The following is a 27,704-nucleotide window of genomic DNA, read 5'->3' on the forward strand; positions in this document are numbered from 1 at the left end:
TGATGTCACCTCGGTTTCTAGGGGGCGTTGTTTTTGTGCGAGGGACGTGTGACGGAGGTGCGTCGCTTCCGGCAGACGTGGCGGCTGATGTGGATCTGGAGAGGCCGATGAGAATCAGCCGCCGTCAACATGATTTCCCTCACGGACTCGCAGAGTAAGTGACCCTGCCCCGGAGTGGGGTGGGCCCTGGGCAGGTCGGAGCCGCCGTGGGACCGAGCTGTAAGGGGGAGGCCCTTTGGAGGATCCCCGGTGCCTGCGGCCTGGGCTCGGGCCCAGCCCGGCTCCAGGAAACAGCTGCATCCAGCTCGGCGCCGGGCACTTTGATGGCCTTGTTAAAGCAGGAGGCTGTCTCCGTGTGAGCACCGGGGGCTACTCCTAGGAGAGCTCTGGGTTTTCCAGTGACTGCCCTGTAATACTGTGGTCACCACTGAAAGAAATCCATCCCCATAGCAGGGTTTCATTAACGGAGTCCATGTGATGACCACGTCTGGTGTTCAAATCAGTCAGTCACACAGTGCCAGTACGTTGCAGATCGCCTGGGGAAACCTCTGCTGCTCTCTGAATTAATTATTGTCAATGTCCTGATGTACAACGGGCTGGGGAAACCATATACCAGTAAAAACCTACTCCTGGGAATCAAGAAAAATCTTAATATCAAATCTGTCGTGTTACTGTTTTGTTGGATTTCGGATTTTTTTTTAAAAAGTTATTCCTTTGAGCTGTATAATGTGAGAAGATGCATTGCATTGAGACTTTATGCTTTTCAAAAATTACTTGAATGGACAGTTGCAATAGATTGTTAAATTGCTTGATTAATGCATGGTTTTGAGCAAAATAAACAGCTTTGAAATACGTTTCAGGTATAATTGCAATGCAATAAAACTACTAATAATGGTTAGTCTACAGACTGTTACTGAATGGTATGGTGGCTCAGTGGTTAGTGCTGCTGCCTCTTAACACCAGGGACCTGGGTTCCATTCCACCTTTGGGCAACAGTCTTCATGGTGTTTGTGTGTTCTCCCTGTATCTGTGTGAGTTTCTGCTGGGTGCTCTACTTTCCTTTTGCGGTCCAAAGCTGTGCAAGTTGGGTGGATTGGCCATGTTATGTGCAGTCAGAGATATGCAGCATGGACACAGAGCATTTGGTCCACCTTGTCCATGCTAACCTGGTATCCTATGTAAATCTAGACTTGTTTACCAGCATTTTGCCCATATCTCTCTTAACCCCCTTCTATTCATATACCCATCCAGATGGCCTTTTAAATGTAATTGTAGCAGCTTCCACCACTTCCTCTGGCAGCTCATTCCACACATGCACCACTCTGTGTGAAAATGTTGCCCCTCAGGTTCCTTTTTTATATCTTTCACCTTAAACCCATGCCTTCTAGTTTTGGGAAAAGGCCAAAAGTCTGATAGTGTTCAGGGCTGTGCAGGTTAATAAGTTAGCCATGGGAATGCAGGTTTACAGGGATAGGATAAGGGAATGGATCTGGGTGGGATACCCTTCAAAGGATTGGTGTGGATTTGTTGGCCTGAATGGCCTAGTTCCATACTGTAAGGATTCTATTCTATTCTAAAACTACTCCTACCTGGAAGATGAAAACTCTAAATGACAAAAAACCTTGCATTTATAAAGCACTTTTTGCTACCTAGGACATTCCAAAATGCTTCACTGTCAGCTTACTACTTTTCTAAAATGTTGTTGTGATGTTGTATACTTAAAACATGCAGCATTCTGTCTACCCTGAAGTAATGTTTTATAACAAAGTGTGCTATATATTTCCTTAAGCACTATGGAAATTCAACATAATACTTTGTTTAATCAAGCTTAACACCAGACTAGGATTGCATCTTCTTAAATTCAAAGTCTGAATAATCTGGAAGAATTAAGAAATCTCTTAGTACATTGCGCTAAGTGTCAGATTAGAGCTGAAGTTATATGAAAACTTGGACATGGTTCATCTGAAAACACTTAACTTTGAGAAATTGACCATATATCTCCAGCCTCACACCCATGATGGTTGAAATAATCTAATCAGGAAGTAAAAATATTCTCTTGGAGGTTACCTACCAAAAATATATGCAAGTCTCAGAATTGCAGTATCCTTTTACTGCTATGCTTCAAATTTCCTCTAATTTTTCAGTTGCAATGAAAAAGTAAACAAAATATGTTATTGTACTTGATAATTGTCATGGACAGTGCCCAACCATGGCCTTTTGATGCATGTCAAAGTTGCTGGATAGTTTAATGAAGCTTTTGGTCCTCTGTAATTTTCATTCTGACTAGAAGCTTCTTTTTATGGATATAAATGTTTGGCTACATGATATGAAAATGGTAATATAACTTGAGCCTTCATCTCACACTGAGTGTAATATGTTAAGGGATGTGACAGTCTTGCCAGCTGGCATTTCAAGCTGTTTGGTGTGTATTGAGGATAAAGAAAATACTTCTCCTATGCAAAAAAAATCTATATCTTAATTGTTTTGCAAATGTTACTTTTATTGTAGTATTACCAGAAAAAAAACCTCTTAGTGCAGAATTTGATTTACCTGCCTTGTGGGCTGACAATATTGTCAGTGTAATGAAATTCTTCATGTTTATGGCACGTTATCCATTAAATTACGCTCACTTACTTCAATATTACTGCTATTTCCAAATATGTAACGTGAGTTTCTCTGCTTGTCTGTACCATTCACTTGGGAAGTTGCCAAGAAGATGCTGTATGTTTTAATTTGAATGAGGTCTGACTGTTCAATGTTTTGGAAAATTGAGTGACATGTGGCCAATATTGAGTGTTACTGCCAACACATTATGTTAAGGCTGAGAAATGTTCAGATGCTTTGGTAGAGATGGGCTTGTTTTTTTTTTGTTGTTTGAGATGCAAGTAAACATTTATTGCCTGCCTCTAGTTTTCCTTTCAGAAGGTAGCACTGAGCTGTCTTGAGCAGCTGCAGTTTGTCTGGTAAAATCACTACCACAGTATGTTTAGGGAATTTTTGAGCCAGTGACAAGTCAGGAAAGTGAATGGCCAGGAAGGAAAGACTGTGTTATTGTTCTTTGTGCCTACTGCCTATCTTGTTCTAGGTGATTTGCTGTCATAGTTCCTCAGTTGCCTACATCTAAGCAACTTTGATTCACCTATCAAACAGTTGGCTGCATTGTTGTATGAGGGTGGAAAGGGTTTGGGAAATCGCCAGGTGAGTTACATGCTGCAGAGTACCCAGCCTGTAACCCCCTTGTTCATTGCTGTATTCACGTGACTGGTCAAAGGTGATTTCCCCCAAGATATTGATGGTCTCAGATGTAACAGTAGCAATGTCATAGACAGTTAGGTGGTGGTTAGATTCTCTCCTTTTTTAAATCAGAAATTGCAACCCATAGGATACATTGTCAAATGTCACTATTATCACTTAATAGTGAAGCATGAAAGTGTCCATATCTTGTGTGTGGGTTTAGCCTCATTAAATGTCAGCTAAAAGAATTGCATAAAACTTTTATAACCATACATTACAACAGTGATGACAGTTCAAAACTACTTCATTGGATGTCCTCAGATTATGAAAGATATTCTACACTCAATTCGTCTTCTGATTTTTTTGTTACATTTTAGAGCTTGAGATAAGAATTAAATTGCACATTTTATTTTGAAATTTGGTAGTTACATAATGTATATTTCAAAGGTTAGCAATATATATCATGTTATTCTCCTATGATAGTATTTGTCTCTCAGTTCAGATGGTGGAATCTGATTGTAACAAATCTGTACTCTTTGTTTTGCAGAAATTGGAATGGGATTAACAGGTTTTGGTGTGTTTTTCCTGTTCTTTGGTATGATTCTCTTCTTTGACAAGGCACTTCTTGCGATAGGAAATGTAAGTTTAAATTAGCAAACTTCTATGCTTCTCTAAAGCCTCATTTATCCCTGCCTTGACAACCTAATTATTTTGATGTATAGACATAGCTTACTATTCAGATGATAAGCATTTTACATCTTTTAAAATAAAGTGGACCATTTTTTATTAGTGCTCATGCCTGTTGCTTGTTCTTCCAAAAGAACTTCTGTTCTTTTATGATGGCTGATAGATGGCAGGAAAGCCATTTGCAAGAGTTTCAATTCCTGTCTTTATAAATGCATAAGCTAATTATATGGAGGAACACAAGGACAGGAACATGGAGGGGGGGGGTTGGAGAGAGGAGGGAGGAAAGTGTGTTATGGGCTGCTGCTTAACTAGGCAAGTATAGAACCTTGACAGTGAAACTGACACTTTCTAGTAGAATGCAATGAGCTGCTTGTGTGTTGTCTTGAACATTACTTGTAATGTCCCCCATTCCTGCCACTACCTGTATTTCATAGTCTTTGTTGCATGATCCCTGTTCTTTTGGCTTGCTCTTATTCTGCACAAAACCTGTCTTAATGCATAGCCTAAGTGGGAAGGAGAAAATGCAATTGGAACTGCTGGATATATTTTTAAGTTCACGTAATACAATAAGTTTAAGGAGCCACTAATTCATTGAAATCCTACTGACAGTGCTCTAAGTGATGCCTGTTTTGTAAATGTTCAACTAAACCTTTTGAAAACCAGGGAATTACAGAACAGTGAGCTCCACATCACAGATCGGGAAAACTATTGGAGAAAATAATGAAGGTGAAAATTAATCTCCACTTGGAGAGGCAAGGTTTAATCAGATACAGGCTTTGTCAGAGGAGGGCAAAAGTGAGGACTGGATGCTGGAAACCAGCATTTAGATCAGAGTGGTGCTGGAAAAGCACAGCAGGTCAGGCAGCATTCGAGAAGCAGGAAAATTAATGTTTTGGACAAAAGCCCTTCATCAGGCTGTATTCCTGATGAAGGGCTTTTGCCTGAAACATCGATTTCCCTGCTCTTCGAATGCTGCCTGACCTGCTGTGCTTTTCCAGCACCACTCTGATGTAAACTTTGTCAGAGGGAGGTTCTATCTAACAAAGTTGAATTTTCTGAGGTGACCAGGTGTGTAGATGAGGATAGTGCTGTTGCAATAGTTTATATGGATTTCAGCAAAGCTTTTGACAAGTTCTCAGACGAGAAACTGATTCAGAAGGTAAAGCACATGGGATCCTGGGAAATTGGATCCAACATTGGTTTAGTGGTGGTAGGTTTTTGTACAACCAGAGGATGGTATCCTATGTCATACCACAGGGATCATTGCTGGGTCCCTTTTATTATTTATGATACATACAAATAATATGGATGTGAATGTCGGGGAGAGGGTGATAAGTAAGTTTGCTGATGACACAAAGATTTGCCGGGAGGTTGATAGTGAGGCAGAAGGTCTTGGCTAACAGCAACATGTAGAAGAATTGGTCAGATGGGCAGATCAGTGGCAGATGGAATTTAACCTTGATAAGCGCGAAATGATGCAGTTTGGAGGAAATAACGAGGCAATGGAATAGTCTTCAGAATTATATGATCTAAGATATTTGCCCATAAGTGAGTTGCTTTCCTTTAGAAGTTTTAAAATAGTCTAGTTGCTAAGAAATCTTCAAGTATGCCTAAGTTGCAGAACATTCATCTAATATCCTATTTAACATTGCAAGAATGATTATGCTTAGGGTAAATATATATTCCACTTGATAGAGCTTGCAGTTGGTAAGAAATAGACGTTAGGTCGATTCAGAATACAAATTTAGAACATGGGTTTCTAAACTGCATACAAGGTATTATACATGTACGGTTTTTTAGTTACTTCAGATCAGTCCTTTAAGCAACCTTATTCTTTCTTTTTCCAGATTTTATTTGTGGCAGGCTTGTCTTTTGTAATCGGCTTAGAAAGGACTTTCAGGTTCTTCTTCCAGAAACACAAAATGAAAGCTACAGGCTTCTTTCTGGGTGGTATTTTCGTTGTGCTGATTGGCTGGCCAGTAATAGGCATGGTTCTTGAAATTTATGGATTCTTCCTTTTATTCAGGTAAGGGAAATGTGAACTCTTACTGAGTTTATTCACCATGTGACTGTCCATGAAACTGTTCTCACGTTATGAATAGTTATTTTATTTTGAATAATTTAATACTTAAAAAAATAATCTTCTAGTTCCAACAATAATTGGATGAACATTTAAAAGACTGGAAATTAGCATTTGAAGACTTGGGAGTTAGAATTCTTTGTTCAATTTAAATGACGTTGTTCAGCCAGGACTCCAATGCTAACCGCTTTTGTTTTGTTGCTTAGCAATAACTGTTATCTGGTCTTAGTATCTTTAAAGCAACCAATGTATTTTTTCAGATGTGTTCTTTCATAGGATCTGGATATCGCTGAATGAGTCAGCATTATTTATCCATCTTTCATTGTCCTTGCGAAAGTGTTGTTAACTGCTTTCTTTGAAAGTCTTATGAGGAAAGGCTGAGAGACTTGAACCTGTTCTCATTGGAAAGGAGAAGGCTATGAGGGGATTTGGTAAAGACATACAAGATGATCAGAGGGTTACATAGGGTAGACAGTGAAAGTCTTTTTCCTAGGATGATGACGTCAGCGTGTATGAGGGGGCATAACTACAAATTGGTAGATTTAAGACAGATGTCAGATGCAAGTTCTTTACGCAGAGAGTGGTAAGGGCATGGAATGCCCTACCTGCTAACGTAGTCAACTCAGCCACATTAGGGAGATTTAATCAATCCTTGGGTAAGCACATGGATGATTTGGGGATAGGGTAGGGCGACGAGCTGAAAATAGTTCACAAGTCGATGCAACATCGAGGGCCGAAGGGCCTGTTCTGCGATGTATTGTTCTATGTTCTAACCACAGGAATCCCTGAGAAGTAGGTACGTACAGTGCTGTTAGGAAGTTAGTTCCAGCATTTTGACTCAGCGACAGAGAAAGAATAACAGTATATTTCCAAGTCAGTATGGTGTGTTGCTTGGACAGGAACTTGCAGTTGACGTCCCCATTCATCTGCTTACCTTGCTCTTTAGATTTAGAAAGTGCTGTTAAAAGAGCTTTTGTGAATTTCTGGAGTGCTTTTAAATAACGCCCTCTGCTGCCACTGTGTGTTGACTGTAGATGGAGTGAATTATTGAAGGTGATGGATGAAGCGCCAATCAATTGGGATGCTTTTTCAAGCTTCCTGAGTGTTGTTAGAACTACACTCCTCCAACAAGTGTGAAGTAATCTATCACACCCATGACACATCCCTTGTAGATGGTGGACAGACTTTGGGGAGTCAAGCAGTGATTTATTTGCTGCAGGATTCCCAGCATCTGACCTACTCTTTGTCCATAATATTTATATGGATTATTAAGTTCAATTAATTGTCAATAATAGCCTCTAAGATGTTGATTTCACTCATGGTAAGGCCATTGAATGTCATAGGAGGTGGCTAGATTCTTTGGGAATGGGCATTGCCTGACAATTGTGTGGTGTGAATATTACTTAACATATATCAGCCCAAGCCAGGGTATTATCTAAATCTTGTTGCACATGGAGATAGATGGCTTAAGTATCTGAGAAGTTGTGACTTACGCTAAGTGTTGTGCAGTCATCAATGAACTTCCCCATTTCTGAACTTTTGATGGAGGGAAGGTAATTGTAGTAGCTGAAGATAGTTGGGCCTAGGATTCGAACTTGAGAAATCACTGTTATCCTGGGACGGAGGTGATTAAGTTTCAACAGCTGCTTGCATCACCTTTTGTGCAAGGTATGACTTCAAACAAAGGCGAGTCTTCCCCTGATTCCTGATAACTCAAATTGTCCTTGATGTCATGCGCAGTCAAATGGTGCCTTGAAGTCAAGGGTAGTCATTCTCATTTCATCCATGGAGTTTAGCTTTTTGTCCATGTTTGGACCAAACCTGTACTGAGATCAGGAACTGAGTGGCCCTGGTGGAACCCAAACTGAGTATCAGTGTATAGGTTATTGCTAAGAAAGTGCTGTTTAATTGTATTTAACACCTTCTTCCATCACTTTGCTAATTTGGACTGATGAGGCAGTGATTGGCCAGATTGGAGTTATCCTGTCTTCTGCATACAGGATGTGCATGGGAAACTTTCTGCATTGCTGAATAATTGCTAATATTACAAATGTACTGGAACAGCTTGGTTAGTGGCACACCTAATTCTGGAACACAGACCTTCAGCACAATTACTACTATATTGTCAGGGCCCATTTCCTTGGCAGCATCTGGTTTTTTTTCCCTTAATACCCAAAGTTACATTTTTTAAAATTCTGTTTCTTTCCCTTTTTCTCTGCTAGGGGTTTCTTCCCGGTGGTGGTCGGCTTTATTAGACGAGTACCTATATTAGGCTCTATTCTGAATTTACCTGGAATAAGCTCTGTAAGTATTTGTGGTGTTCAGTGCATGTTAAACTACAGTCGTATCATTTTAAAGACCTTTTGTTAAAATTCAGAACTCTTAGTGGTGTGTTTAACAGATGGCTGTTCCAAAGACTACAGTCAGTAACTGGCGATGAATTACACAACCTATTGCTTAGTGAAACCATATGAAGTGGACTCTTAACTGCAAGGCAATAACTTAAAACAAACATAAATTGAATAAATATTATGTTATATTATTAAATATGTATAAAGTTGGAATTTACGAAGGATTTTACTGTATTCTAAGATTGGGATCTAAGATGTAAAAGTGTGTTGGTACATTTGAAAATAAGAGTCAGGGGAAGATGGCCCACAAGCTTATCCCATACTGTGATAGAGCAATCAATATCTTCACCATCAAATTCCTCCATCAACAATCATATCATTACTACAATAACAAACAAGAGATTTATTTTTTTAAAACACAAATGAAATGGGAACTATGTTGAGGAAATTATTGTTGTATACCTTTTCATCTACAACAAAAATCTCTAATCTAAATTTTATAACTAAGTGCATTTTGACATGAGTCTATTGACTCATGTCTACCCTTTGAAAGTCAAATGTATCACCCTCCATAAGAGGGACTGAAAACTTGGCCAAAAAGAACGAGTAAAGATTTAGCATGAACAAGGTCTTAAAATAAAAATATAGTGCTGTATTTTTTTTCTTTCAGTCAACCTAGTAACACATCTACATGTTTCACTTGCTTTTCTTGGGTAGTGGCATACATCAACATGTCCTTCTAAAGGTATCCCAAATAAAACTAGTTCTTTTGATGTGAGGTATCAAAGATTTAGGACCGATGTAGCAAAAGGTTTTGAGGTTTACAAAGTGTTGTAAATATGCGGAACAAAGACACCTAAATAGAGTAGTGGATGTGAGATTCTTTGCAATAGTTTGAGAAAAATTTCACCCTCCAGAAATCTCTGTGGTCAAGTACTCTGTTTCACACAGAAAGAATGATAACATAGCTGAGTTACTGAGAACTACCCATCCATAAAACTACATTATAACTTAGTTGTATCTTTGAAGGTTGTGGTGTTTTTTTTCCCTTCTGGTATGGTTAAGTATTGTTGTCAACAATTGAATCTTTTACCTTAACTATGGCATCATTCTCAGGTAAATTTTGTGTATAAGTGGTTAATGGTGAAAGCAATTAAGAAAATGAGTATTTTAATATTTGTGGTTACTTTTTCAATAGGAATCTCTTTCAGTTTGAGAGAATTAAATAGGTTTCATTTTTGAGTTATGTGAAATTAGATTATGGCTAGTATTGATCGGTTTGTTCCAGTGTTAATTGACCTTCAAGCTCTATAATGGTGTTAGTAGGAGATAGAATTGTCATTTGAGGAAGCTGCTACAATCTTTGAAAGAAATTGTTTTTCATAGGTAGTAGATGAGCTGAACTTTCTGATGTAGGTTGGAGTGCACAATTGTGATAAAAATGGAGGTTCCACAGCTGTCATCTATTTATCAAGAAAACTAGTATGTGACTTTGGTGCAGAATTTCAAATAGTCATCTTAATCTCTGGGATTTGGCTACAAACAGGTGGATTTGTTATTAGTGCTGTGGAAACGTTTAAAGTTGATTCTGCATGAATGCTTGAAGAGATAGCACTTTAAACTTGTGGGTCCAGATCAGCTTTGTATTTTTGCTTTTGGCAATGCAATTATATAATTTATAATAGAATTACATAATATGCCCTATCCAAAGAATTACCTAAATAACTGTGAGCTGCAAGTTAGTTAGAATTGACACAATGAGCCACAGTTTTTGGCAGTATTTATTTTGATATGCTGGTAACCTCTATAAAAGATTTGAGCATCCTTTACATCATTGATCCGAGTAGCTGGTCTTATTATTTTAGATAGGGGATTGAAGAATTTATGGCTGCAAATTCATATTGAAGAGTTTTCAGATTTATAAAGTGAATTGTTCTAATGGAATATTGCTTTTCCACTTCTCTAAGTGTGTTTGACTCGTATCAGTAAATATTAAGGAACACCAGTCCTTCAAACGAAGAATTACATACACCTGGTAATGTCTAAACGTGAAAAATGTCCAAAAATTGAAATATTTCTTATGCATCAATAGTACCCGGCTTTGTGTGTTGTGCATCAGCTAGTACTTATCATTAAGCTGCTTATTTAGTTGCGCACAGAGTTCTGTATTAACTATTACTTGGATGATAGTCATATTTTCAGGCATGTTAAGGATAAGATACATTAACTAAAATACAACTTCATTTTATTTTCTTTAAAGTGTAGTGGGCCCTCTCCGACTAATAGGAGTGCCCATAGACTCTAATTCGAGAGTAGGTCTTGTTTGCTTCTACAACTCTGTTCCACACATGTGCTATATAATGGCAGACAGTTGGGCAAATTCACAAGAACAGAGAGACTGCCTGGACAGTGACTGCACAATGAGGAATTATTGAAAAAGCAAATTTTAAAGCGTGCCAATTACTCCAGATCAGCATCAGGGCTGGGACAGGGGGAGATATTTGAATGAAATCGAAGATGAACTTCAGTTCAACAATAAGGAAGACATGCCTAAGCTAGGTAATGATGATTCATTTATGTTTAATATGCCTTAGGATTGACATGCAAAAAGACAGAAGCAATGCAATTAAGCATTCTGAGCAGTTCACTTTGAAAGGAATTAGTGTTTTCATTCTTTACTATGCATTAGAGATCACAAGTTAATTTGGTAAGTCAAGAAAGCCCTCAGAACTTTGACCTGCGTTCATCCTCGGGTTCAGCAGTTCCAGTTTGAATGTCATTGCTGTGCATCATCTAGTGCCTAGAGACAGATTAAAATATGAATCAAAGCAGAGATCCCATAGTGAATCAATTCCCAGTGGTTTTGAGGCGAAATTCAGAATGTAACGAGATGATTGATGGGGAAAATACAAATGAAACATTAGTGTCGTCAACGGAGTACTGAGAGCGTACCTTTTTGGAGCAGAGTAGAAAGTGCATTTGGTCTGCATCTTGCCCATGTCATTCATGACTTTACATTACAAAACAAAACTTGCACTTTCTGCTACTGGGGATTGTTACTTTCCTGACCAAAGAGAAGCATTTTGTTAAACTAATAGCATTAGAGCAGATTTTCTGTGTTTCTCCCACAACAATTACCCCATTCTTTAATAATTGAGTAAACTTTGTAGTACGCCTTTGCTTGTGGGTTTTCCTCCTGAATTTTCCAGCTCGTCTGATTTTCATGTTCTGTGTACATGTTTAATTATATGTATTTAAGCCATCCTGAAGTTGTACCTTGTGTGGATTACTTTTACATTTTACTTTCTTCTATGCAAAATACAAATATAGTTTACAGGAGATAAATGTGCCAGAATGTGTTTACATAATAAAGCCATCAAAGCTTTTGAATAATTAGTGTGTTTAATGAAAGTACATGTCTAAAAATGCAAATACAAGGTGCAACAACAAAATTCCAGAAATACCCTGCAAGTTGGTCAGCTTCAATAAAAAGAGCATAGAGTCATAGAGATGTACAGCATGGAAACAAACCCTTTGCTCCAACTCATCAATGCCAACCGGATACCCTAAATTGATCTAATCCTTTTTGGCATATATCTCGCTCAACCCTTCCTAAACACATACCCATCCAGATACCTTTTAAATGTTGTAATTGGACCAGCCTCCTTCTCCTCCAACTCATTCCATACATGCGCCAACCTCTTCGTGAAAAAGTTGTCCCTTAGGTCCCTTTTTAAATCTTCCACCTCTCACCTTAATCTCTGTCTCCTATCTTCCCATTTGGTTCTGAAGGATTCCTGTCCAAAATATAAACTGCCTTTTCCCTTCAGAGGCTTTTGTATGTCCACTGTTCCCAACATTGCTTGTAATCATTTTTGTAGTGACTGACACACATTGGGAAATAGAATTAGATTTTATTGTCACGTGTACTCAAGTCCAGGGATACAAAATGTACAGTGCACAAAGTCACCATTCCTGGCACCATCTTAGGCACAGAGGTAATTAGGTAGGAAATCTAAGGTAAATCTGCCATGGTTTTACTGTGGACGTTCAGCTACTTATTGGCAGACTGGTGCATTTGAGAAAACTTCTACTTGATCTTAAAAGATGTTTTGAATTGTAACAAATTATAATTTAGTTTATTTGATAGCACTGTTGCTTTGTGCCAGAAGTTGTGTACTTAAATACCATAACATGATTTTCGAATGGGTTAGATATTCAAGTGCAATGTTGTATTAAGTGAATGTTGAATTAAAACTACCGAATGTCTGAAGATAATTAAAGTAAGATTGTATCTTCTATTGTAGCATATTTAAAGATCTGTGATGCTGTTTGAGATTGAAATATTGGTTAGATTACAATCAAAAATACCAGAAATGGATAATTGATCATTCATCTTGTTATTTCCAATATCTTGCTGTGTGTGATTGACTGCTGAATTTGACAACAGAACAGCAACACTGACCATACTTCAAATATAATTTGTTGTTTGTGAAGTGTTTTAGAATGTGGTGAAGGTGTGAACTTTTACGCAGTTGCTAATCTTTTCCTTGTACTGCAGTGTTCTCATCTGCCTTTATGATATTCAGCATTCTGCATTTTAATAACTTTCCATTCATACAAATGAGGGGAAAATGAGTTGTGAATGATCACCAAGTGGAAATACAGTAACCAGCTCTGCATTATGATAGTCAAATGCTGCAGTAGGTTGAAATGGTATCGGTTAAAGTAGAAGAATTAATCACTGCAAAAAACATTTTTTAAATAAGAGTGACCTTTCTAATTGGAGTAATCCAAACCACACAGCCTTTGACTGATCAGTAACATATTGACCTTATCAGAATTTCTGCTATGTAGTCAGACAAAGTGTTTTACACTGAAATCCAATTTATATTGACTTGATTGTGTTCTACCATTGCGTGGTAATCCACATTATCTTCCCTACACCTTTGTAAAAAGCCCTTCTAAAATGATAGTTTCTGGAGGTCCACATTTAAAATCTCAAACTCTCAGTTCACAGCTCCTTTTATGTTTAAACCATCCACTGCTATGCATTCTGTTAATTTTTGCCTTTTGTTGAAATGAACCTGCAAGAAAATGTGTTTACATAATCAAGCCATCTAACACTTTTGAATAATGAATTTACTGGTGCTATGCGACTTGTTAATAATTGTTCCGTTAAATATCTTTAAAGCTGACGATATCATAAAGGAGGCTGAACATGAAGTACGTATCTTGTTATATTTTCATAATGGTCTTGTTTGCGTAACCTGGAGGAAAGACTGCTACCTAAAACAGTATAGTTTAGCTTTCTTTTTAAGTAGTGATATGTTGTGATCTTAAAAATGTAAATGTGTTGCTGGTCAAAGCACAGCAGGTTAGGCAGCATCTCAGGAATAGAGAATTCGACGTTTCGAGCATAAGCCCTTCATCAAGGGCTTATGCTCGAAACGTCGAATTCTCTATTCCTGAGATGCTGCCTAACCTGCTGTGCTTTGACCAGCAACACATTTGCAGCTGTGATCTCCAGCATGTGCAGACCTCATTTTTTACATATCTTAAAAATGTAGGCAAGATAAGAAGTGGTACATGGAGCAATGACCTAGGTCCTTTGCCTCTAGTTGGAACTGCCTCACAATAGGTAGTTTATAACAGAATTGCAAAGAAGCTTTGTCTGCAGTCTGCCATCTATTGAAATTAATAATAGAAAATAGCCATTGGCACACCCACAATTTTCCAACAAGCTACATGCTGGATTAACCCCTCCGAGCCCCAAAAAAAGCAGAGACTGGTCAAAAATTTAGGTCCTGGTTCATTAAAGTATGGATTTTTAAGGTGAAAATACCATGACCTTGATTTTCATTGGACTGGATGATATATCCCATGTACTCTTCTTTGGGATTTGTTTCTGAAATAGTTTTTTTTTAAATCCAATTGTAAGAGCTGGTCTCAAAGTCTTTACTGTTTCTAACTGAAATGAATTTGCTTTCCCAATCTATGCCTGGTTTCAGCTGTGATAACAGTATTGGAGTACTTTAGCTTTTAGATTTTAGTGCAGAAGGGTTAGTAACAAATTTAAATACCAATGATGTTCATTTTTAATGCTTAGTGCAAGTATTAGTACCACTGCCAGTTTCTTCTAATAAGCAATTCAGCACTTAACCTATTAATTTGAAATGTATGGGCTGAGATGCTTGACCGAAGTATCCTTGAGTCATACATCTATCTTGATCTGGAAAATAGGCTCGAAACCTTAGGGATGTTGTTTACTCTAAGCTGTTGGGAATTGCACTGTAATTCCCCTTTCTATCTTCCCCTACTATAGATTAGATCTGAAAGCTTACTGTGCAGAAAATAATGAATAAAGGTCTGTCCTGTTGTTCTAATCAAGCTTGTGACAGTCTTTTTATCTTTGTTGCTGTTACATTGGATTATGGATTTCTGTACTTTTACATTTTTAATTTAAAATCTGAAGACTAACTACTTGAAAGCAATTGAGAAAAATTGGTGGGGATTCATCAAAGAATTCAACTAGCTTCTACTTTTGTAAGATTTATTATCATGTGGGAGGTTAAGTACAATTCAGTAAAGGAGGAGACCAATGTTTACAAAGTGAAAGATACTAACCATAGAGATGAATTGCTTGAGAGGTGTACTATGGCTGTCTAAGATATTAAGAATGAGAATAATGAGAATAGCATGAAAACAAAAGGGAACCATCTGGAAATAATCAGGTCAGGCAGCATCGATGGATAGAAGAACAGAATTAACGTGTCAGATTAATCTGACATACTAAAAATGCAGGAAAGTGAAATCAGTCACTCCTTCAAAACTTTTAAATTACTTAATATTAACAGTTCAAATAAGGCTCAAGGATATGTTTTGGATTTAACCTGCTATTGAGATCATTACATGCAAAGAGCTCCCATTTGGAAAGTGAGTTAATTGTATTCATTTGATATTAGACAGCGCAACAATGAGAGCTTTGGATATGCATTTTAATTGTCACTGATTTAAGCCAACTGTCACAAAGTCTTTAAATATTAAACCAAATAAATTTTCAGCTCTTGGTTGTATTTTAGCTAATTACAGTTTCCTTTTGTTTTTGCAGTTTGTAGATAAAGCTGGCGAGAGCAACAGCATGGTATAACAGAGACTGGATGGACAACTGCTACAGAAACATACTGTATAATATATTTATAAGGTTTACCTAAGGAAAACATTTCTAAATTTATATTTTACTGAGTTACCTGTGTAGGAACAAATAAAACTTGATAACATTCTTTGTACCAAAATATTTTGTCAGAGAGGAAAGGTGGTCTTGGCATTGAATTCTACTCTCTCTCAACCTTTCCTCCCCTCCCAGTTGTTCTAAATGACTTTTCACGTGGAATGCTTGGCGCCACAGCCTCCAGCAGAGAGGGCATGGTCAGCTGGACTGTGGACTGAACCACTACCACCGTCAATGCTGCTCATTGATCAGCAGGGAAGAAGTGAGCCTTAAACTTGCTGAGTTGGACTGGATAAGACCAACTGAAAAGAAATGTCTTTATTTAAATCTTGTTTGACAATGGCAAGCAATTTTTGAAATATTAGAAGGACTCTGACTCACCTGGCCATTTTTTTGGTTTCTTTGTCAAGTAATACAACACTTGAGTGGGCAGACCTTATCCTGTTTATCACTTAAAGATACACATGTGGCTGATCTTGATCTTTTAGATAAAAGTAAACAGTTTTCATTCCCAATTGTCTTATCCTCAATCGTCTGTCTCTCTCTGCAGTTATGTTTGATCACTTCGCCGTCTTTTGTGTTATACTTATATCTTTTTATGTGAAAGATCAGGTTAATGATGAGTTTTTATCTTTTGAGACTGCCTCACTTGGCAGGGATTTTGTGCAAACTAACATGTCTGATGTATTATGTACCTTTAGCAGATGGTGATTACAGTTATTAAAGCAGATTTTTTTTAAGAAAGTGTCTTTTCAAACATGAGCATTTTTCTTGGTGTTAAACTAATGTAAATAAATGTTTGAAGCAAATTATTATCACTTTTTTTTAACAAAATGTTTCCTTAATATGACCTCACTTGTGACTGTGAGTTGCTAAAACTGAATACCAGTATGTTTTGCTTATTCATGTAGGTTTGTGTAAACCCTGTACTTATCTGCCAATGGGAGGAAAGTTTTTTTTTAATAAGTTCTAAAAATAACACTGTCTTCAAATGGCTTAGGTATTGTCCTTGACAAAAAAAGAAATTATTTAATGGAAATTAAACTTTGTGATCTTTTTAGAGACAGAGATTAGTATCATCCAAACTGGTTATCAGAACTTCTGAAATATTGGAAAGTCTAATGTTAAAAATTATATTGAATCTTTGTCATAAGAATGCCTGTTGCCCCCCTAATTTCTAAAATGAGACAGTATGGAAACACCAGAGTTGCTGGTCTAATGTTCATAATCTAAAGTAGAATTTATGCATATGCTTTCATGAGGAACTGCCTAAGGTGCTAATTTGACCTGAATGCAGCCAAGATAGTGTACTTCATGGGGGGGAAAAAAAATCATTTTTTCTTTATTCTTTTAAGAAGAATTCAGGTTGATTATGATTCTGTACAATATACCAAAAAAGTACTGCAATTTATAGTACTCATTTCAGCCCAACGTTCATGGAATATATTGGCAATGTTTAGGGCAGCTGCTGAACATGTTAAGAATTCCATTTTTTTTTGTACCCTGCTGCTGGTCTTGAGAGCAGAAGTAACAACATTGTGCATCCTTTGTGACTGTGCCCAGACTTAGAAGTTCTGTCATTTTTCTAAATTGCGGAAAGAAAATTTTTAAAAAATTATGGGTTTCCATTATTTTCTCTTGTACTGAAAAGTTTGCATCTATCTATTATACCAATCCTTCCAAACATATACTTCCCACTGAACAATAATTTTTTTTGCATTGATTTTTAATAGATTGTTGATCAGAAGTCAGGAAACGTTAGTATGAATATTGTTTCCCATTTTATGACTCTGCAAGTCTTGCTGCTGTGTCACTGTGTTTAAAGAAATCTTCAACTCGGAAGACAAAAGTTATCCTGACTTATATGCACTGTTAAATTTAATGTCACCAGGTTTCTGGAAACATAACTCTCAGAGCCAGCTCATCATCCAAATTCATTTTAAAAATCATTTAGAGTCATAGAGAAAAACAGCACGAAGACAGACCCTTCAGTCCAACTCGTCCGTGCCAACCAGATATTCTACATAAATCTGGTCCCATTTGCCAGCATTTGGCCATATCCCTCTAAACTCTTATCTATTCATGTACCCATCCAGATACCTTTTAAATGTTACATTTGTACCAGCCTCCTCCATTCCTCTGGCAGCTCATTCTATATATGTACCACTCTCTGCATGAAAAGTTGTCCCTTAGATCCCTTTTAAATCTTCCCCCTCACACCTTAAACCTATGGCCTCTGGGTTTTGACCCCCCCCCCCCCCCCCCCAATCCTTGGGAAAATCCATGGCCCTCATGATTTTGTACACCTATACAAGGTCATTCTTCAGCCTCTGACACTCCAGAGAAAATAGCCCCAGGCTACTGTCTGTAGGTCAAACACTCTAACCCTGACAATTTTCTTGTAAATCTTTTCTGAACCCTTTCTAGTTTCACAACGTTCTCCCTATAGTAGGGAGGCCAGAATTGCACACTGTATTCCAAAAATGGCCTAAACAATGCCCTGTACAGCAGCAGCATGACCTTCCAATTCTCATATTCAATGCACTGACCAATAAGGCAAGCATCACAAATGCCTTCTTCACTACCCTATCTACCTGCAACTTGAGAATCAAGCATTCTTGTCTCAGCAAGCCTTGAGGAAGGTGGATACTTGTGTAAATTTGTGTTGCAAATTTGTATAGATTTTCGAAGGTCTTGAATAGAACTGTGCTGAACTGTTTTGCCATGTTAACTAGAATAAATATTGACAAAGGTATGAGTCTGCAATATTTTAATACCAGGTGAAAATATTTAATTATGAAGTGGTATTCTGAAAATACTTGAGTCCAATTTATGTAGCTGGCCTATGGAGTTTGTCACCTAAAGATGGGATTGATCACTAACGAGATATTGTAACTATAATACAGCTTGACAAATTGCTGAACACGTACGGAGAAAAAAAGTGTTGCAATATAACCATTTAAGAAATCCGTTTAACCCCAAGCCACTGCTCTTCATCTGTTAATTAGGTCTGGATTTAAAGCAAGCATGATAATTTTTGAATACGAGCAATACAATTTTTCCGGTTGATGATTAGATTCTGTAGAAGTCTGTTGTGTGATTTGGATTTTTTTGTAGTACAATTCCTAGGCCTGTCATCTTGTTGTCTACTTGTACTATAAAACAGCAACTTGCTCCATGGTGGGACTGTCAAAGTAGGCAATTGCAAGTGGTGTTAGGACCATCGGCCACAGTCATGATGCTGAAGAGGATGTTATTGGATGTTTTTGGAAGTTAGGAGATGGAAAGTGTATTAGAACCGTTTAACAAGAACTCCTATGTATGGGAGACTGATGTCTGAATGCTGAACTATTGATTTGAGAGAGATGTGAGTACGGTAAGTCAAGTTGAGAAGGAGGAGAATGCAAACCGGAACACCGATTTGCAGCAGGCTGCATAGGAGACACCTTTAAGTGTGAGTAAGGATTTGGCAATCTCTGGGGTGCCGTGAGGCAGTGGAGGTTGGCAAGGACAGTTTAATGAACTTTAGTACAGGACTTGTTTACAGGATAGGATGAAATTGGTGGAGTAATAAAGGTGGAGGCCTTTGAGAACTTAAACCATAGGAAAGGATAAAGACTGAGATTCAGCAAGCGTGAAGTTAGGACAGAGGGACGTGAGGTTGCAGAGGATATCTCAGGTCAGATGTTGAGTTTATGCACTATTCAATCTAAATTCAGAATACATGCACAAATTATGGAACTCTAATTCAATTTGACCAGACTGAAGCAGAAGGCTTTTATCTTGCCATTGTTTGATCTGTAGAAAATACATAACTGAGACAAAAATGTAGGATTACATTTTAAGGTTATGGCAGAGGTAGAAAGTTGACTGATTAACTCCAGCTACCTGACCCATAGACTCTCGAAGTCTCATCCTAAGTATCTCTGCCTCTCTACCTCTTCTTGAAGATCAGTCCATGTCTTTGACCAAGCATTTGGTCACATGTCCTAAGAGTTCTGTAGTTCCGTTCCAAATGTTGTGCTTTAGGCAATTTTTTTCTTGTTAGAAGTGCTATGTAAATGTCATTGTTGTATGCAGACATGCCAACTTGGAAAATTGGCAAATGCTGACAGAACAAACAAGGCAGCCACCGGTGAAGCGTCAGGGATCTATGTAGATAAATCAGAGCGAAAATATAGATGACCTCGGCTGATCATCATTTCAGATTTAATAATATCACCATTTCATTCCCTTGACTTCTACATGGAATAAACTGATTGCTTCAAAATAATAGCAGTGATGAATTTCGATGTAAATCATTTTTTTCGGCCAATTAGCAACATTTGAAATTTGGAAATAAAAGTAGGTTGGTAAATGTGAGCTGAACTACATCGCTTGGATTTGTGAACCAAAAGTTTTGATAATAGTCTGACAACATACACAAACGTCTGCATTGCCAGTCTCTGCCCTGACCCAACTGCAGCCTAGGGGCAGATGTGTGATGATCTACATTGAAAGTATGCTGATTTTAACAGGTATTACTCCTGGATATATTTTGGAGTGATTAAAGGAGTTTGTATGACTGAAATAATTGTATGATGGATTACTGATGAAGGGTCATCCACATGCTTTAGCCTGTTTATTTTTCACACTGAACATGTTGCTGTATTTTTCAGTAGTTTTCTGATGTGAGGCTAATAATTATTGATTATAGCATACATCACATGCACCTCTTATATTCCTCCATTATTTTAATGAGGTTAGTCTATTTGAAATGAAACCGAGGATATGTCAGTAGATATCATTAGTAATTTCTGTCTATGATTCCTCTGACTGGAAATAAACATTTGAATTGAATTCTTAATGTGTGAAATCTTGATTTGCAAGAATAAATGGGGGCTGCATTTTAATGGTCTTTAAATACCAGATTGGAGATAAAGTTCTTAGAATCCTACAGCGTGGGAGCAAGCCATTCAGCCCATTGAGTTCACACTGACCCTCTGAAGAGTATCCCACCGAGACCCCCACCCAATCCCCGTAACCCTCCATTTTCCATGGCTAGCCCATCTAGCCTGCAGATCCCTGCAGACTATTGGCAATTTAGTACGGCCAATCCACCTAACTTGCACAACTTCAGACTATGGGAGGAAACTCTCACTGACAGGAAGAACGTGCAAACTCTACCCTGACAGCCACCCGAAGGTGGAACTGAACCCCTAGTGCTGTCAGCACCGTGCCATCCCACCTCTTCGTATGATAATGTAGTGGTTGTTTTACATGCATTTCATAGGAGTTCACATCTCAGTGACCATTTGAAAATTTAAATTCTGTTTTTAGATTAAAAAGTCATAAAAGCTGTAAAATTGAATACCAGCTGTTTTACTATTGTAAAAATCCTAGCTACCCTATTAATTCATTCAGGGTAGGAAATCTGTCATTCCTTTCCCTATCTGGCCTCTGTCTCTTGTCCAACACTCTAATCTATTTAACTTTGCGCTGTTCTCCAAAGTGGCCTAGCAATTTAGAATGGGCAGGAGATGCTGAGGATACATTTTCACAAAAACTATGACCCTGTCTTTCCCCATCATTGTTTATAGCTTTACTAAAGATTGTGGTTCTCTCCCTCATGAAAGGATGGTAACAAAAGGATTATGAGAACACGGCTACAATAAATGATATTAGTGGATGTGCAGGTAAAACCCTCCAACGCATCTCGTCCCACAATTTCCCTTCCCACGTGGTTAAAGATGCCCTCCAAGCATCTTGTCCACATCCCGCACCTCCGCCCTCAGACCACACCCTTCCAACCATAACAAGGGCAGAACGCCCCTGGTGCTCACCTTCGACCCTACCAACTTCGCATAAACCAAATAATCCGCCGACATTTCCGCCACCTCCAAAAAGACCCCACCACCAGGGATATATTTCCCTTTCCACCTTCCGCAAAGACCGTTCCCTCCGTGACTACCTGGTCAGGTCCATGCTCCCCTACGACCCACCCTCCTATCCTGGCACTTTCCCCTGCCACCACAGGAACTGTAAAACCTGTGCCCATACCTCATCCCTCACTTCTATCCAAGGCCCTAAAGGAGCCTTCCACTTCCATCAAAGTTTTACCTGCACATCCACTAATATCATTTATTGTATCCGTTGCTCCCGATGCAGTCTCCTCCTCTACAGTGGGGAGACTGGGCGCCTCCTAGCAGAGCGCTTTAGGGAACATCTCCGAGATACCCGCACCAATCAATCACACCACCCCGTGGCCCAACATTTCAACTCCCCTTCCCACTCTGCCGAGGACATGGAGGTCCTGGGCCTCCTTCACCGCCGCTCCCTCACCACCAGATGCCTGGAGGAAGAACGCCTCATCTTCTGCCTCGGAACACTTCAACCCCAGGGCATCAATGTGGACTTCAACAGCTTCCTCATTTCCTTTTTCCCCACCTCATCCTAGTTTCAAACTTCCAGTTCAGCACTCTCCCCATGACTTGTCCGAACTGCCTATCTTCTTTTCCACCTATCCACTTCGCCCTCTCCTCCCTGACCTATCACCTTCATCTCCTCCATCTCCTCCCCCACTCACCCATTGTACTCTATGCTGCTCTCTCCCCTCCCCACCCACCCCCCTCTAGCTTATCTCTCCATGCTTCCAGCTCACTACCTTTATTCCTGATGAAGGGCTTTTGCCCGAAACATCGATTTCGCTGCTCGTTGGATGCTGCCTGAACTGCTGTGCTCTTCCAGCCCCACTGATCCAGAATCTGGTTTCCAGCATCTGCAGTCATTGTTTTTACCTTGTACTAACCAGTGGCAGGAATGGTGGTGTCATAAAAACTCCTACTCTGAAGGCCCACGTTAACTAGCTGGTGGTGTGGGTTCAAATGGCAGCTGGTGAAATTTAAAAATGAATATATCTGCAATATAAATATAGTAACAGCAATGGTGTCCATGAAATATCATCAATTATTGTAGAGGCCCAGCTGGTTCATGCGTATTTTAGGGAAGAAAATCTGATGTTACCTCATCTGCTCTACATGTGGCTCCAAACCCACTACAGTAGCCAAGCTACTAGATCATATCAAGGCCAACAATTTATAATCCCATGAAATCAAATAAGGATTGATTTGTATTTTAATCCTGTTAATCTCCCATTTAAAGCAATAGTCTAAATTATTGCTGGAAAACAAAATTTAGAAAAACCAAATATAGCTAAATTCACATCAATCTGAGTCAGAAGGGAAAACTGCAAGGACTAATCTCTGATTTCTTTGTTGAAATTATGTCTGAAGTGGACTGTGGTAAACCTTCACCAGTTTTTCCAGACCTCTAGCAGGCATTTGACAAACTGACAGAAAAAGTTATTGTTTAAACTCAAAAAAAATTCTACTCTCCTTCCTATTGGAAAGATGTTGTGAAACGTGAAAGAGTTCAGAAAAGACTGGCAAGGATGTTGTCAGGGTTAAAGGATTTGAGCTATCAGGAGATGTTGAATAGGCTAGGACTGTTTTCCCTGGAGCGTCAGAGGCTGAGGGGTGACCTTATAGAGGTTTATAAGATCATGAGGGGCATTGATAGGATAAATAGACAAAGTCTTTTTCCCTGGAGTGGGTAAGTATAGTATAAGAGGGCATAGGTTTAGGGTGAGAGGGGAAAGATGTAAAAGAGACCTAAGGGGCAACTTTTTCATGCAGAGCATGGTACATGTATGGCCAGAGGATGTGGTGGAGGCTGGTACAATTGCAGCATTTAAAAGGCATCTGGGTGGGTATATTAATAGGAAGAGTTTGGAGAGATATGGGCCAGGTGCTGACAGGTGGAACTAGCTTAGGTTGGGATATCTGGTCGGCATGGACGGGTTGAACTTGAAGGGTCTGTTTCCATGCTGGATGTTTCTATGACTCTGTGACTCTACATAATGGGACCTGGGTCTTCTCATGGGCTGATCATTGAAAGCAGGCAGAGGTGCAGCAAACAGTTAGCAAGACAAATAGTGTGTTGGCCTTCATTGCAGAATAGTCTTACCATATCTGTACAGGGCCTTGTTTTTTTTAGTACCAAGTTTGGTCTTCTACCAAAGAGGGAAGAAAGCATGGCATTAAAGAACTCCAGTAAAGGTTTCCCAGAATGATCCCTGTGATGGTGTATGAGAAGGGATTGGATTGACTGGGTCTGGATTTACTGGCACTTAGAAGAATGAGTGGACCTCATTGAAACATATGGCTGAACATATTGAGGTAGTAATAAGGTTTCCTCTGCCCAGGGGTTCCAATCGCTTATGGTTTCAGGATTCTTTGTATGTCATTTCTGATTGAGATGGGGAGAAATGTCTTCAGAGTGGTGAATGTGTGAAATTTTCTATCCAAGGCCAAGTCACTGGATATATTTAAGAAAGAAATAAGCTTTGTTTTAAAGATGTGGGCGTACTGTACCTTTAAGAGAGTTAAAAGCTAGCAGTGACAGCACCAGGTGTTCTCATTAAGATACAATGTAATATGTACTCCAGCTATTTGGGTAGTTAGTTGCCTGGAAACAACAAAATAGATTTGAATTAAGCCAATCAGTTTAAATTACACCCCAAAAAATGTCAAACTCCAGTCCAGTTTGAATTTAGTATACTGACAATCTTAAAAGCCATTGACACAATTCGATGCTTTGGGAGGTATAAGACTGAGGAAAATTGAACAGTTGGGAGGAGAACTGCCAAGCTACCAGCATGTAAGGACTGCCTGAAAAGTAGCTCTCAGAAAGGTACCTTTATTGATCAGTAATCTCTGAAGCAGAATCCCTAAGTAGAAGAAAAGAAGACAGGAATACCGAGAAAACTAAAAGCTGCCTGGTTTTAAGATAAAAAGTTTTGTCTCGTGAATCTTAATTGGGTGTTTCATTGGACTAGTATTATACAGGGGAAAATAAAACATAGGTTAGAGGAAGGAGTTGTAAATGGTTGTTAGTTAGTTATTCTCTGTTATACTTAAAGAAATAAAGTTGTTAATTTTTACTTTAAATAGTTCTTGAACTTTTGAATTTTCACAGATTACTGCATAGGATAAATCTTTTCTGTGTTGCTGGTTTTAAATAAGCAGGAGGGTTTACTGTACATTGTAACAGTTTCTAGGGGCTAAAGGTGGCAAAGGAAATGGGGACAGAGAAGGAGTATGATGTTGAGATAGCGAATCAGCCATGATCATGTTGAAATATGAAATGGGCTCGATGGGCTGAATGCAAATGTGTTGCTGGTCAAAGCACAGCAGGTTAGGCAGCATCTCAGGAATAGAGAATTCGACGTTTCGAGCATAAGCCCTTCATCAGGAACAAGAGAGAGAGAGCCAAGCCGGCTGAGATAAAAGGTAGGGAGGAGGGACTAGGGGGAGGGGCGATGGAGGTGGGATAGGTGGAAGGAGGTCAAGGTGAGGGTGATAGGCCGGAGTGGGGTGGGGGCGGAGAGGTCAGGAAGAGGATTGGACTCCTCCACCGGCAAGCCGCCCGAACCAACCAACCCAATCACCCCGTGGCTCAACACTTTAACTCCCCCTCCCACTCCACCGAGGACATGCAGGTCCTTGGACTCCTCCACCGGCAAGTCCACCCCTCTCACCCACTCCAACCTCTCACCCTCAGAACGTGCAGCCCTCCACTCCCTCCGCTCCAATCCCAACCTCACCATCAAACCCGCAGACAAGGGAGGCGCGGTGGTAGTTTGGCGCACTGACCTGTACACCGCTGAAGCCAAACGCCAGCTCGCGGACGCCTCCTCTTATCGCCCCCTTGACCACGACCCCACCTCCCACCACCAAACCATCATCTCACAGACCATCCAGGACCTCATCACCTCAGGGGATCTCCCATCCACCGCCTCCAACCTCATAGTCCCACAACCCCGCACCGCCCGTTTCTACCTCCTGCCCAAAATCCACAAACCTGCCTGCCCCGGCCGACCCATTGTCTCAGCCTGCTCCTGCCCCACCGAACTCATCTCCCAATACCTCGACACGGTCCTGTCCCCTTTAGTCCAAGAACTCCCCACCTACGTTCGGGACACCACCCACGCCCTCCACCTCCTCCAGGATTTTCGCTTCCCCGGTCCCCAACGCCTTATTTTCACTATGGACATCCAGTCCCTGTACACCTCCATCCCCCATCACGAAGGACTCAAAGCCCTCCGCTTCTTCCTTTCCCGCCGCACTAACCAGTACCCTTCCACTGACACCCTCCTTCGACTGACTGAACTGGTCCTCACCCTGAATAACTTCTCTTTTCAATCCTCCCACTTCCTCCAAACTAAAGGAGTTGCCATGGGCACCCGCATGGGCCCCAGCTATGCCTGCCTCTTTGTAGGATATGTGGAACAGTCCATCTTCCGCAACTACACTGGCACCACCCCCCACCTTTTCCTCCGCTACATCGATGACTGTATCGGCGCTGCCTCGTGCTCCCACGAGGAGGTTGAACAGTTCATCAACTTTACTAACACCTTCCATCCCGACCTGAAATTCACCTGGACTGTCTCAGACTCCTCCCTCCCCTTCCTAGACCTTTCCATTTCTATCTCGGGCGACCGACTCAACACAGACATCTATTATAAACCGACTGACTCCCACAGCTACCTGGACTACACCTCCTCCCACCCTGCCCCCTGTAAAAACGCCATCCCATATTCCCAATTCCTTCGTCTCCGCCGCATCTGCTCCCAGGAGGACCAATTCCAACACCGCACAACCCAGATGGCCTCCTTCTTCAAGGACCGCAGATTCCCCCCAGACGTGATCGACGATGCCCTCCACCGCATCTCCTCCACTTCCCGCTCCTCCGCCCTTGAGCCCCGCTCCTCCAACCGCCACCAAGACAGAACCCCACTGGTTCTCACCTACCACCCCACCAACCTGCGCATACAACGTATTATCCGCCGCCATTTCCGCCACCTCCAAACGGACCCCACCACCAAGGATATATTTCCCTCCCCTCCCCTATCAGCGTTCCGCAAGGACCACTCCCTTCGTGACTCCCTTGTCAGATCCACACCCCCCACCAACCCAACCTCCACCCCCGGCACCTTCCCCTGCAACCGCAGGAAATGTAAAACTTGCGCCCACACCTCCACACTCACTTCCCTCCAAGGCCCCAAGGGATCCTTCCATATCCGCCACAAGTTCACCTGTACCTCCACACACATCATCTATTGCATCCGCTGCACCCGATGTGGCCTCCTCTATATTGGTGAGACAGGCCGCTTACTTGCGGAACGCTTCAGAGAACACCTCTGGGCCGCCCGAACCAACCAACCCAATCACCCCGTGGCTCAACACTTTAACTCCCCCTCCCACTCCACCGAGGACATGCAGGTCCTTGGACTCCTCCACCGGCAGAACACAACTACACGACGGCTGGAGGAGGAGCGCCTCATCTTCCGCCTGGGAACCCTCCAACCACAAGGTATGAATTCAGATTTCTCCAGCTTCCTCATTTCCCCTCCCCCCACCTTGTCTCAGTCGGTTCCCTCAACTCAGCACCGCCCTCCTAACCTGCAATCCTCTTCCTGACCTCTCCGCCCCCACCCCACTCCGGCCTATCACCCTCACCTTGACCTCCTTCCACCTATCCCACCTCCATCGCCCCTCCCCCTAGTCCCTCCTCCCTACCTTTTATCTCAGCCGGCTTGGCTCTCTCTCTCTTGTTCCTGATGAAGGGCTTATGCTCGAAACGTCGAATTCTCTATTCCTGAGATGCTGCCTAACCTGCTGTGCTTTGACCAGCAACACATTTGCAGCTGTGATCTCCAGCATCTGCAGACCTCATTTTTTACTCGATGGGCTGAATGGCCTAATTATAGTCATAAAGATATACAGCACAGAAAAAGACCCTTCGGTCCAACTCAGCCATGCCAACCAGATATCCTAACTTAATCTCATCCCATTTGCCAGCACTTGGCCCATATCCCTCTAACTCAAGATTACAGTGGTGCTGGAAAAGCACAGCAGATCTGGCAGCACCCAAGGAGCAGGAAAATCAACATTTTGGGCAAAAGCCCTTCATCAGGAATGAGACTGGGAGCCTTAGGGGTAGAGAGATAAATGGAAGGGTGTGGAGCTGGGGAGATGCGAGCTGACAGTGCAATAGATGGACGGAGGTGTGGGTGAAGGTG

General features: G+C 40.5%; 1 protein-coding gene across 1 annotated transcript; it reads left to right on the top strand.

Annotated features, from left to right (window-relative positions):
• The first annotated feature begins 35 nt into the window (after nt 1-35).
• On the top strand, nt 36-16,327 carry LOC132826782 (vesicle transport protein GOT1B). The gene is made up of 5 exons (XM_060842980.1): nt 36-154; nt 3,782-3,873; nt 5,769-5,947; nt 8,224-8,305; nt 15,464-16,327. The coding sequence occupies exons 1-5, from the start codon at nt 130-132 to the stop codon at nt 15,500-15,502; spliced, it is 417 nt and encodes a 138-aa protein (XP_060698963.1). The 5' UTR covers nt 36-129; the 3' UTR covers nt 15,503-16,327.
• Nucleotides 16,328-27,704: the final 11,377 nt, after the last annotated feature.

The sequence above is a fragment of the Hemiscyllium ocellatum genome, chromosome 23 (assembly GCF_020745735.1).
Source record: "Hemiscyllium ocellatum isolate sHemOce1 chromosome 23, sHemOce1.pat.X.cur, whole genome shotgun sequence".
Taxonomy (NCBI): Eukaryota; Metazoa; Chordata; class Chondrichthyes; order Orectolobiformes; family Hemiscylliidae; genus Hemiscyllium; species Hemiscyllium ocellatum.